This window comes from Dicentrarchus labrax, unplaced genomic scaffold (assembly GCF_905237075.1).
Source record: "Dicentrarchus labrax unplaced genomic scaffold, dlabrax2021, whole genome shotgun sequence".
Classification (NCBI taxonomy): domain Eukaryota; kingdom Metazoa; phylum Chordata; class Actinopteri; family Moronidae; genus Dicentrarchus; species Dicentrarchus labrax.
In genome coordinates, this window is record NW_026136707.1 from 13,424,587 (window position 1) to 13,436,824 (window position 12,238).

The 12,238-nt window shown below is 43.3% G+C and overlaps 1 protein-coding gene across 7 annotated transcripts in view; it reads left to right on the top strand.

Moving 5' to 3' along the window:
* Positions 1 to 12,238, top strand: part of kif13a (kinesin family member 13A) — a 36,483-nt gene that overhangs the window by 20,123 nt on the left and 4,122 nt on the right. For 2 of the 7 annotated variants that reach the window (XM_051406782.1, XM_051406783.1), the window contains exons 12-38: positions 106 to 216; positions 306 to 440; positions 1,491 to 1,621; positions 1,900 to 1,986; positions 2,068 to 2,243; positions 2,820 to 3,039; positions 3,402 to 3,564; positions 3,734 to 3,877; positions 3,967 to 4,116; positions 4,394 to 4,558; positions 4,698 to 4,871; positions 4,955 to 5,106; positions 5,198 to 5,330; positions 5,511 to 5,657; positions 6,445 to 6,477; positions 7,427 to 7,526; positions 7,668 to 7,794; positions 7,875 to 7,930; positions 8,022 to 8,146; positions 9,100 to 9,276; positions 9,390 to 9,482; positions 9,626 to 9,778; positions 9,869 to 9,946; positions 10,044 to 10,094; positions 10,380 to 10,467; positions 10,697 to 10,848; positions 11,750 to 11,920. In XM_051406782.1, the coding sequence (XP_051262742.1) occupies positions 106 to 216; positions 306 to 440; positions 1,491 to 1,621; positions 1,900 to 1,986; positions 2,068 to 2,243; positions 2,820 to 3,039; positions 3,402 to 3,564; positions 3,734 to 3,877; positions 3,967 to 4,116; positions 4,394 to 4,558; positions 4,698 to 4,871; positions 4,955 to 5,106; positions 5,198 to 5,330; positions 5,511 to 5,657; positions 6,445 to 6,477; positions 7,427 to 7,526; positions 7,668 to 7,794; positions 7,875 to 7,930; positions 8,022 to 8,146; positions 9,100 to 9,276; positions 9,390 to 9,482; positions 9,626 to 9,778; positions 9,869 to 9,946; positions 10,044 to 10,094; positions 10,380 to 10,467; positions 10,697 to 10,848; positions 11,750 to 11,920 (3,492 nt within the window). The remainder of the gene's footprint in view (positions 1 to 105; positions 217 to 305; positions 441 to 1,490; positions 1,622 to 1,899; positions 1,987 to 2,067; positions 2,244 to 2,819; positions 3,040 to 3,401; positions 3,565 to 3,733; positions 3,878 to 3,966; positions 4,117 to 4,393; positions 4,559 to 4,697; positions 4,872 to 4,954; positions 5,107 to 5,197; positions 5,331 to 5,510; positions 5,658 to 6,444; positions 6,478 to 7,426; positions 7,527 to 7,667; positions 7,795 to 7,874; positions 7,931 to 8,021; positions 8,147 to 9,099; positions 9,277 to 9,389; positions 9,483 to 9,625; positions 9,779 to 9,868; positions 9,947 to 10,043; positions 10,095 to 10,379; positions 10,468 to 10,696; positions 10,849 to 11,749; positions 11,921 to 12,238) is intronic. The other 5 variants (XM_051406786.1, XM_051406787.1, XM_051406784.1 and 2 more) reach the window with 4 other exon arrangements.

The window sequence follows — 12,238 nt, forward strand, 5'->3', positions numbered from 1 at the left end:
ACCGAAGAGGCTCACAAATTATGAATAAACTCATACCAGATTCGTCATCCATCACATCCAGTTTGTACTGATGCTGATTGTTTTTTCCCCCATTGTTCCCATCAGTCCATGAAGGCTCCTGAGCTGAAGGAGAAACTGCATGAGTCTGAGAAACTCATTCAGGAGATGACTGTCACCTGGGAGGAGAAATTGAGAAAGACAGAGGAGATAGCCACTGTATGCACATCGGTCATAAACAGACTCAAACCTTTCATTCATCGGCATATTTATACGTACAGTCACACTGTTATTATCTCTGTTTACAGGAGCGTCAGAAGCAGCTTGAGAGTATGGGTATCTCTCTGGAGACATCAGGGATTAAAGTGGGTGAAGACAAGTGCTTCCTGGTCAATCTAAATGCGGATCCTGCCCTAAATGAGCTACTGGTCTACTACCTGAAGGTAATACCGTTTTTACAATTTTGATAATGCAATACTGGATCGAGTATGACAACGAGTAGCTCATACAGTGCTACACAGTCCCTTCATCGCCACCCTGCTGCAGTTTTATGTTTTGCCATTTGTACATCTTTGCAGAGAATTTCAGACATTGCCATGTCTTTCAATAGTCATAAATTGTAAATATATCATCAAAATGAAAGATACATTGGTCTACCTCATCACTATACTATGGTGAAAACAAGTTTGTCTCTTTAAAAACAATTGTATGGGTTAAGGCCATGAATGGATGGAAGACGTTGGTGCTGCGTTGTCATGTTGTTCGCAGCAAACGCTGTAACTTTTGGTCTAAATGAGCTCCAAAAGTCACAGATCCAAAAGAATTCATAAAGTTTGTACAAAAGCCAAAAGGTTATCTGTATAACCGTCTCATTTAGGGGATTAGTTGCTTTAAAAAAAGCCACTTAGTCACATTCATTCCCTGCTATTACAGTATATTGTTAACCACACAGACCCACTACCGTCCGCATACCACAGCTGTAATATTTACCATCAAATTAGGCCTGAAACATAGCACACAAGTTGTGGTGATCCAGATGAGAGGAGTCCAGTAAGCACGGAAGTGGAACAACCAACCAGTTAGCTGGACCTGTAAGAGCAGAGGCATGTGAGAAAGCAGCCTGTGCAGAACAACAGGCCTTTGTCTGGGTTCTGCAGGCTAGCCTGGCATATCAGTGTGGAATGAGTGAAGTGGGTTAGTTCGCTGCAGGGTAGAACATCCTTTAGAAGCTGGGATGTTTGTTTAACAACGCCCACTCTTGCAACGAGAGAGACACAGGTTTTTTTTCACGTTGGCCTGGTTTTGCTTTGGTTTTACTCTTGAGTTTTGTGAAATTAAAGAGTTACCTAGTTTTATGATTTTGCAACTGACAATACTCTTGTCCGCAAATTGCTACGGAGGTTATGACGTGACAGTTGGAACAGGATGTTATGTGTAATTATTTTCAGATACGTCATTATAGTTTCCTTAATCTGTCCTCCACCTGTGTGTAGGAGCACACGCGGGTGGGCGCAGACACGTCTCAGGACATCCAGCTGTTTGGGATCGGTATCCAGCCGGAGCACTGTGTCCTGGAGCTCTGCCCAGATGGTGATGTCACCCTGATGCCCATAGGGAATGCCAGGTGAGCTAGCAGACAACTACCTCCAACATACACTGTCTATCTCTGTCTATATCTCTGTTGTCTCTCTCCTTCATGGATGACTGGACCTCAGTGTTTCACATGACCTCACTGTACAGGAATCTATGATCTGAGCTCCCCGCTTTGATATCAGAGCCATGTCTCCCTCCCACTACAAAGAGACTGTTCTCTCTCAATTAGTTTTCCCTGTTTAAAGATGAAGATCATAATGCCATCTGACATCTTCATTATTAGAATTAAATGAATCTGTTTTTCGACAGGACCTGTGTGAACGGAACAATGATTGATTCCTTGGTGCACCTGTGGCACGGAGATCGTATCCTATGGGGCAACAATCACTTCTTCAGGTATATGACTTGTCATAGTGTGGCCACATTCAAAGGTGGCATGAAATTAAAAAGCCACTGATTGGGAATCATGTTCTGCAGGATTAATCTCCCTAAACGCAAGCGACGGGATCGTTTAAAGGAGCTGGACAGAGCTTCTCCCAGAGAGAGCTTTGTTGAGGCAGATGTGGAGACTGCCAGTGAGGCCTCTTCTGAGCAGGACTACAGCTATGAGTTTGCCCAGATGGAGGTCATAATGAAGACTCTTGGGAACAATGGTATGATTAGGATAATCTGCATTCTGCAATCTACAATTTCTTTTAGGTTTTCAGTCCACAGTTGTAAACTAGGGTTTCTAAACATTTAGCTGGTTCCAGCTACTGAAATAATAACATCTTTTAGAATGCCATTACTGTAAAACAATACTTTCCCCCTTTATCTTGAATATAGAAAAGTCAATTTATGACTTCTGGCAGAAAACCAAAACACATGCGCAAAGGGGATATGATGCTATTGACAGGTGACCAGTGAAACATATCGTTACCTGAATCAAATTATGTTTATTTGAGATAATATATGTACACAACTCAACAAAATATGTAACATAGGTCTAGTGTTTATAGACATTTTAATGTGGAAATGTAACATTTTTTACTTCTTGTGGAAAAAGATTATTGATTTAGGGTTTCCAAAGAAAATCTTAATCTATTTTTTGATAACTTTATTTGTCATGAGCTCTGGTGGTTTACTGTCTTTGTCCTTTACTGAAGAAACTTTGCCCAGTACTGCTCCTGTAAGTCATTATCAAGACTTGTGTATTGGATTGTAAAATGTGTTGCTTCTCGTGTGTATAGACCCTATGCAGAATGTAGTCCAGGTGCTGGAGAAGCAGTACCTGGAGGAGAAGCGCACAGCTCTGGAGGAGCAGCGGATGATGTATGAGCGAGAGCTGGAGTCGCTACGGCAACAGCTGTCTCCCGAGAAAACACTGCAACACCACCGCAGCAGCAGTGACCGCCTTACGTTCCCGACGCACACACCACACAGCAAGCTGCGACTGTGGACAGAGGAACGGTTAGTGGAGTGCAGTTACTCACACACTGATACACACCTGTCACTATGTATTATTTTAAAATCAAAGTATATTTCTTTAACATTTCTGCAACATCCGCCTTATTAGGTATACCTAGTTATATGAACATGTAGCAGCAAAATGTGTCCCAGAATATCCTCAGATTTTTAAAGCCGTAGTCAGTAGACGTTGTTCCCGTGTTACTCTCATTCCTGCTCAAAGTATCATTTGAAAACATTTAAACACTGAGGGTAAATAACAGGTGATAGGTCTTCATCTTCATGAATGAATGATCCCTGTGTTCTGTCGTCTGTGTGTGTGTGTGTGTTTTGTGTGTGTGTGTGTGTGTGTGTGTGTGTGTCAGGGATGAGCTTTTTCGTCAGAGCCTTTCTCGACTCAGGGAGCAAGTCGTGAAAGCCAACACCTTGGTGCGAGAAGCCAACTTTTTAGCAGAGGAGATGAACAAACTGACTGACTATCAGGTCACCCTTCAGATTCCTGCAGCCAACCTCAGCGCCAACCGCAAGGTCAGACCTCTGAACCCCCCACTACCAAATCACATTAGTGCAGGATATGGTATCTCGTTGGTACAGATTTTATGGTCGTCTTTTTAAGCCTTTAGTTGTGATATTTCAAGTTGTGAAAAGCTACTGAAAGATAGGAAGTGTCTCAATCTGTTAATATGTTTTTATGTAGCGTGGAGCGATAGTGAGTGAGCCGGCCATTCAGGTTCGGAGAAAAGGGAAGGGGACCCAGGTTTGGACCATTGAGAAGCTGGAAAACAAACTGGTGGATATGAGAGACCACTACAGGGACTGGAAGGAAGGCACAGAGGAGACGGTAAGAAACGAAGGATCAGAAGGAAGAAAAGATCATTTTTTAAAATTTGTATTAATTTGCTTATTCAGGCGTTCCTCTTTTTTTTTCAGTATAACAAGCCAAACAGTAATTACTGTGACCTATTCTATGAGGCTCAAGAAAACCACAACCTGATAGGAGTGGCCAACATTTTTCTGGAGTGCCTTTTCCATGATGTCAAACTGCAATATGCTGTCCCCATCATCAGCCAGCAAGGAGAGGTAAGGACACAGACATACAGAGATTAATACACAAATAGATTACTCATGGTGCAGCTTTCCAATTGTCTAAATACATCAGGCCCATATGAAAGGATGATGTGCATACATTTAAAATGAATAATATACTGTATATAATGTATTCCTCACCAAAAGGTTTATAAGTTTATTTATTAAGTCCATTTTTAAATAGGTGGGGCACATGCATATGTATAGGGAATAGACTATTGAAGACATTTTTGAATGGGGAAGATGATGTCTCCCTACCATGTGTGTACAGGTAGCAGGCAGGTTGCACATTGAGCTGATGCGAGTCAGTGGAGCCGTACCAGAGCGCCTGTCTGGGGGAGACGACTCATCAGAGAACTCCAGTGAGAGCAGCTGCTATGAAGTGATGGACACTAACGGGGAGATTGTCCACATGGCCAAGAGGCTCACCTGCAGGGTAAAAAGATTATTTTTGTCCTCAAATGCACAAACATTCAACTGGGAGATATTCTTCTAAGACAAACTGATGACTTTCACAGTACACAATCAGCGCTCAGTGACTCAGCTTCATCCTTTGCTTCGTCTCTTTGCTGCAGGTGCGGGTCAGGGAGGCTACAGGTCTGCCGCTCAACCTGTCCAACTTTGTCTTCTGTCAATACACCTTCTGGGAGCACGGTGAGCCTGCTGTGGCTCCTCCCATGGTCAGCCCAGATAGACCTTCCCCTCGAAGCCCAGATGCCCAGTTTACTGTCCAGTTTGATCACTGCAAGGTAAGTGAAACTGTGCTGCTGATTGTCTTTTTGTTAGATACGTTTATTTTTAACTCAACTGCAAACCTCTTGTCTTTGTGCAGGACTATGTTGTGCATGTGACGGATGAGTTTTTGGAGTTTATATCAGATGGAGCATTGGCCATAGAAGTGTGGGGTCATCGCTGTGCTGGGAACGGACGTTCACTCTGGGAGTTAGACGCACTGGAGGCCAAGACCCAGACGCTCAGAGACAGGTACATATATCTCATGTTGCAGTCAGACCTCTGCACGCACAGACACACACAGACACTGACTTATTACACATTTCTAATCTTGGCTGTTTAGGTGGAATGAGGTGTCTCGCAGGATTGAGCTGTGGATCTCCATCCAGGAGCTGAATGAGCAGGGAGAGTACTCATCTGTGGAGCTGCATCCTGGAAAAGACATCAGCACCGGAGGAGTCTTCCAACTCCGACAGGTCAGAGCAAAACTATGAGCAAGTTCCCCTTTAGGTCAGACTGGCTGCCCTACATCAAACACACACTTAAGAGGATCATAACTAATTATGTAATTCTAAACAACCTTGTACATGTAGTACTTTTGAGAGTGCGGTGCTGGAAGCACTCTGATATTAAATTATGGGGATTTGTCCAAGCAGGGTCACTCCAGGAGGCTGCAGGTGTGTGTGAAGCCGGTCCAAAACTCAGGCACTCTGCCTCTGTTGGTGGAGGCTGTGCTGTCTGTCTCTATCGGCTGTGTGTCTGCTCGCTCCACCAAACTACAGAGACCACTCGACAGCTACCAGGTCTGTGAAACACAAGTACACATTTTTGCATATACTCACATGCTACTTACTGTAGACTATGAACCTATTGTGTTGAGAAAAATAGGATGAGGATTTGTATGCAACTGATTCTGCATTAAAATAGAGCAGTGTTTTTGGGAACAGAATGCTTGTTTCATGCCAGTGATACACAATATTATGCTGATCCACCCAAAGTATGTTATGTCCATCTCTGGTTTCGTGCCATGACTGGTTCATCTGGATAGCTGGCAGTGAGTCTAAAGAAGCCCAATGAATGCACAAACTCATTAGTGCCCCGTTTGCTCTGTTAACATGACCTGATATGCCCTGATGTAGAAAGGAAGCAACAAATTGATCAACTCTAGAGTAGTCATGGGATCTGTTCTTGCTACTATAGCTAACATCGTAGCAACATCATGTCTTAGCAAATTATAAAATAAGCTGAATGTCCGTAATATAACGTTACCTGACACACAAGTGTATTGTGTGGCTCGGTTCAATCCACTTTGTTTGTTTCGCATTTACAGAGCCATGGCTGTACACATACAGCAGCACACAGAGAGGAAAGCTAGGACCGTAAGGAGATGTTTGCAGAATTCAATTAGAATTGCAATAACTACAATCTCATACCCAACCTTAAATGTTCCACTCCTATAAAAATCAAAACAGTATATTCTGGGCCTGGTTATAAGACAGTTACATGAGCAGTGAATGCTAGGCAATGAGTTGTCATGTCAGGGCCTTTTCTAGTTCCCCGCATTTGACTGAGTGTGTTCTCTCCTGCCAGAGAGAGGTGGAGGACGATGTGGATAGTTATCAGGTACCCTCTCAGTCTCCTCCTGCTGCTGCTCCCCCTGTTGTTCATTCTGCAGCATGAAGGAAACCCAACTGACCATGTGTTTGCGACTAGGCCTGTTGCTGAGGGCATGTGAGGCAGGAGGCAGAGGGCTGTGCCTCTACCAGCTAAACAAGTGCTTTATTAAACAGCAGCTGCACACACGGATGATTTTGGATTCTGTAATCATCGATCACACCAACCATTCTTTGGCAGCTCCCTATGCAAAGCACAGTTCCACCCATGGCTGAGCTCCCAGCCAGCAGTCTGTCTGCCAGGGATCTTGCCCCACTCTCTCTTGCCTTTCCCCTCAGGTTGTGCACACTAATGCTACTGTTTCGCTTGTCACTACTGAAGAGCTGCAGGAATAATAAGCCTTACTTAATCACATGGGCATTGCATGGCTGCATGATTACAGTACTTTGCATGGTGGAAGTGTGCTGACGTCAGATGCGTTATAGGATTGGCTTTGAGGTCTGTTGGTTACTGTGGACATTGCAAAGAGGAATCTGCTCTCTGTGGTTCCCACACAGAGTGATCTGCTGTGCATCCAGGTAGGACTTTGGGTGGCGGTTGTGGCTGCATGTGAGGACATGTTAGTGTGCGCATGCACGTGTGTATGTGTGAATGCATGTGTGGAAGTTGCAAAGGAGTTAAAGGGAGGTTTTATGCCAGTGTGTCTGTGATAATTGTTTTTTCAGGCAAAAATACAGGCCTGAAGGCTTTGATTTTTAACACCTTGGATTTGGGAGCTTTTACTTGGCTTGGCTATATATTAGAAGTGGGTGTATAAAGGAGCAGTTATGGTACTTTCTCAGACAGATCAGCCCTGTGCACCTATACCTTGCAGTGTTAACAGCTCACTGTGCCCTGCAGCAGTTTATATGCCTTACTGAGCCAGCTGGCACTGATTCTAGTCTCTGTCTGGTTCCAGGAGGAAGATCTCAACTGTGTTCGAGAGCGCTGGTCAGAGGCCCTGATCAAACGTCGGGAGTACCTCGATGAACAAATCAAGAAAATCATTAACAAACACGGTGAGTCGTAGGCCCTGTGTTACAGATGCCGCATGCCGAAGGACTTATAGGGTAGCTTCTGTGTGTTTGTCTGTATTTCTAGTACTCTGTACTGTACTCTGTGTGATGTTGTGACACCTTTCTCCTCATTTGTGTATGCAGAGAAGTCAGAGGAGGATATTGAGCGTGAGGCTCGGCTAGTGGAGCAGTGGGTCGGCCTGACTGAGGAGAGAAACGCAGTGCTGGTACCTGCACCTGGCAGTGGCATCCCTGGAGCTCCTGCAGACTGGTAAAAATACAAACGCACTTCTGTGCACATGTCAGACCATTGCTTTTTTCACCATTAACCTCACATTCAACTCCTTGTAGGACCCCACCTGCAGGAATGGAAGCTCACATCCCTGTACTCTTCCTGGATTTAAATGGTAAGGGAGACACATCCTTTATCCCGTTTAACTGATACTTCACAGCTTCCTTTCAGGCTGTACAAACACTAACTGTCTTCTATGCCACTAGCGGATAATCTGACAGTAAATGAGCAGCTAACCGGCCCACACGCTGCAGGTGTTAACTCTATCCTGCCCAAGGAGCATGGAAGCCAGTTCTTCTATCTGCCTATCATCAGACACAGTGATGACGAGGTAAGCAATGTGTTTGACTTGACTGCCCCCCTGTGACCAGAAAGGGAACGTTGGGAAACATACATAACGAACAAACGAATGAGGTGTAGTTTCAGAGATCGTGGTTTGTAACATGACCACTATATGATCCAGCTCTGTGAGTCTATGTGTAAACATAAAATATTTTGGCTTTTTCTCAGCATCTTCATCTAATAGTTATATGTTGTGTGTTTTTGTAAAAAACACATACGTTTCGGTGTAAGCGGTTTCTTAAAGGTCCAGTGTCTAGGATTTAGTGGCATTTAGCAATGCAACTCCCTCATTTCACCCTCCCTTTCCAAGCCCAAAGGAGAAACTGTGGTGGCTGTATCTAGTGCCAGTGTTTGATTTTTCTTTTCTGGACTACTGCTCATTCTGAGGTAACAAAAATATAACAATTCTTATTTTCAGGTTATTATACACTAATGAAAACATAGCTATGAATATTACATTGCATTTCTGTCAATCGATCCCCCTAAATGTTACACACTGGACCTTTAAGCCTCTTAATTTGATTTTGTTGATTTTACTACTTTAATTGTTGCTAGAAGTACTTTTCCCCCAGATAATTGCACACAGACAAGAGCAATTTAGGGCAACATATGTTTTTCCTACAATTAGTGCATAATTGAACAATTACGCAATCATGTAATTGCACAACATCATGCATGGAAGCAAGCATTTAAAAGAAAAGTCATCTTAATTTATTTTTCTTTGATGTAGAGCAGCAGCATTAACCATACAGTAATCACTACCCACCTTATTGTACTAAATTGTGATTTTTCTTCTCATTAGCTAACTGCTGCAGACCAAAGCTACAGCCCACCTACATATCTGTAAACCATGCCCCTGTGTGTGCAGTTACAGCCACGATCCTCTCTCTGTAGACGACTGTGGAGCCATATTAATAAAACACAACTCTTCTAATTCACCAGGTGTCTGCAGTGTGCTCCTGGGACTCATCCATCCACGATTCTGTGCACCTCAACCGCATCACGTCTCCCAACGAACGCATTTACCTGATCATCAAAGCCACAGTGCAGCTCAGCCACCCTGCCTCTATGGAGCTGGTGCTCCGCAAGAGGATTGCTGTCAACATCTACAACAAACAGGTTAATATCAGGGGGATCAGAGTTAATGAGAGGTCGGCCCACAGCAGAGGTGTGGTTTTACAGCAATGGATTATGTTTTAACGATCAGCATCGTTTTGATTTGTTTCCTCCAGAGTTTCACTCAGAGTCTGAAACGAAGAATGTCCTTAAAGAACACGCTTTATTCCTGTGGTGTGACGTATGAGATTGTTTCCAACATACCAAAGGTACAACTGTCATTATCTGATAAAATAAGATATTTTATTCTCCCACTGTGTCTAACAAAGGCTTCTTTCTGGACATATGATAAATAACTAGATTGACATTTATCTTCATCAGCCCTTTCTTCCTCTCTTGCCTCCTCTTCCAGGCCTCAGAGGAGCCAGAAGAAAGGGAAACCTTGGCCCTCATGGCTGCTCGCGGGGACAGTGAGGAGACTCAAGATGGGGAAACCTACATAGAGAAATACACACGGGGGGTTCTGGAAGTAGAGAACATCCTCAGTCTGGAGAAACTACGACAGGTATTTTATACAGCTTTATACAGATGCTGTTTTGGAAAAATGTATTAGGGATCATGTAAAGATGTTCCTGTCTTGTTTTTTACCTTGAAGGCTGTGACAGTGAAGGAAGCGCTCGCTGCCAAGGGGAGACACCTAAGAAGGAGTATCAGCACACCAAATGTACAGCATGTAATGAATACATCACTCACTGCACTGCCCATTGAACCATATGGAAATAATTGTTATTAAAAAAATATATACTGATAACATATTTCTTGCTCTCCAGTCTTCATGTAGTAAAATAGACCTGACTGGCTGTGAGGATGAAGACTGTAAGGTAAGCTAGGCGTGCCTTAACAACATAAAACTTACCCTGCAGTTAACTTTTCTTGGCTGCAGATGACATTTGTATGTATTCTGTCATCGCAATTATTACATTATGATGATATGATCATAATAGCCATGTTTTACAAGGAACTTATCCTACCTTTACACTAGGGATCTAAAGCCCAATATTATACTGTACTATACAGCAGAAGAGAGTCTTTTAGCTGCAACTTTACTTTAACCTCTCAATACTTTACAATACAATTTACAATATAACCTGTGTATTATTGTCTAGGACCACTGTGATCATGTGGATAACACCAACAGCAATCCCCAGGAGGGCTCACTTTGCACCACACCCATCAAAAGCAAGGAGAATCCAGGTAAACTACAGAAACAATGAATGTGTAGCAGGCGCATTGTGTCCTGACGTGCATTTGTTTGAGAAACGATGTTTGTACGCTAGATTATAACTAGGCCAGCACGATATAGTAAAAAAAATCATATTGTGATTATGACAGTTATTATGAATGATGATGATTTGCGATTTCAGTAGTATTTCGATCAATTGTGCAGTCCTAATTACAACTACATGAACTACAACCAATACAGGTTTGGTTCCAGAGAGCCCCACCTTTTTCAACTCCAGCCCCTTCAAAGTCCTCTCCCCTCAGCCACCTAAGTTCCTTAAGTCTCTGTTGCCTGTCAAAGAGGAGAACAAGACGAAAAAAGCCCTGGAGGCCCGGCCGCTGCTGGGACAAGAGGTAAGGAGGAAGGAGTAAAATGTACTCTTCTCGAGAGGGGAGTATTCATGCCTTTGTTTTTGCCATGTTGTTCCCTTTTCCATTGAACTTTTCTTCAATCCCACATATCCTTGTTTTGTCAGTCCTCCGTCAAACCCCATTTTTACATTTTACCACTTACATCTTATTGTTACCTTACATCTCCGCAACATGGTAAACATATTGACATTGACATAAATTACTAATTGTCCAAAGCTGCCTGAAGACTTTTGTGAAAATGGCTTTGCTGTTGTATGTTTGACAAAAAAAAAACACCCTGGCTCACAGTGGATAGCCATAACACAAAACGAGACAAAGCTATGCTATAAAGTTTCACGTCTGATTTTGTTTGTGATCATTTGATTTGCCAGATAGTTTGTGGCTGTTTCACCCATTTAAACTAACCTTGCATATTTGTTTTCATCCATGCTTGAAGTGGGCTAAAAGAGTTGTAGGTACTTTACTAGTAAAACTAAATTACTAACTATATTAGTCCATGGCAGGGAGAGTGTATGACAGCGGTGGTACATAAATAGCTGCAGTCTGAATAAAAATGATCTTTAGTATGATATTAAAATATGGCAAGAGTCGTGGTGTCTTTGTGGCTCACCTGGTAGAGCGTGTCTCTCTTCAGCTGCTGTTTTATAATGCGTGGATATAAGAAAAAGAGGGTCGAGAGACTATAAATATATAGACCTACTGCTCACAAGACGTGTGTTGCAATAAAAATTACTATTACTCATACTTAGAACACTTCAAGCACTGTTCTTTGTGAAATATTCAACTGCATGGCACTAACTGTGTAACTGGCCTGCCCAGCTCCATGCATGCTGTGTGTGTGTGTGTGTGTGAAGTGTTTGCTGTTGTTCTGACCCATCCGCAGAGCATGCGCTCATGTGTGGACAACCCTGCACTGCTCCCCCCTCCCTGCCCCTGGCGCCGGCCCAGGGCAGGCAGCGAGGGCCACTGCAAGCATTCCACCTCCACGTCCACCTCCACCCCCACCACCACTCCCACCAGCAGACAGCTCAGCCACACACTGCCACACACTGCTGTAAGTGCTACACACACCAGCACACACCGCATTGAGGGTTTCTGTAAGAGTTTTACACACACAAACACCCCTTGACACACTGTTGTAAGAGCCAGTCTCTAGGCTTCTACTGGCAGGGTTTCAGACACTTTCTGACAAATTGTGAGTTCCCTAGCAACAAACATACTTTGTCTACCAGCAGTAGGTAAGTAAGTAAAGTTATAGAATGATGAAAACCTAAGATAATTGCGGGCAACTTGAGCATCACTTCAAAGCTGGCTGTTGATTAAGCTGATTCCATGGCCAAGTGATTCTGGTCTTTTTTCTTGCACAGAATCC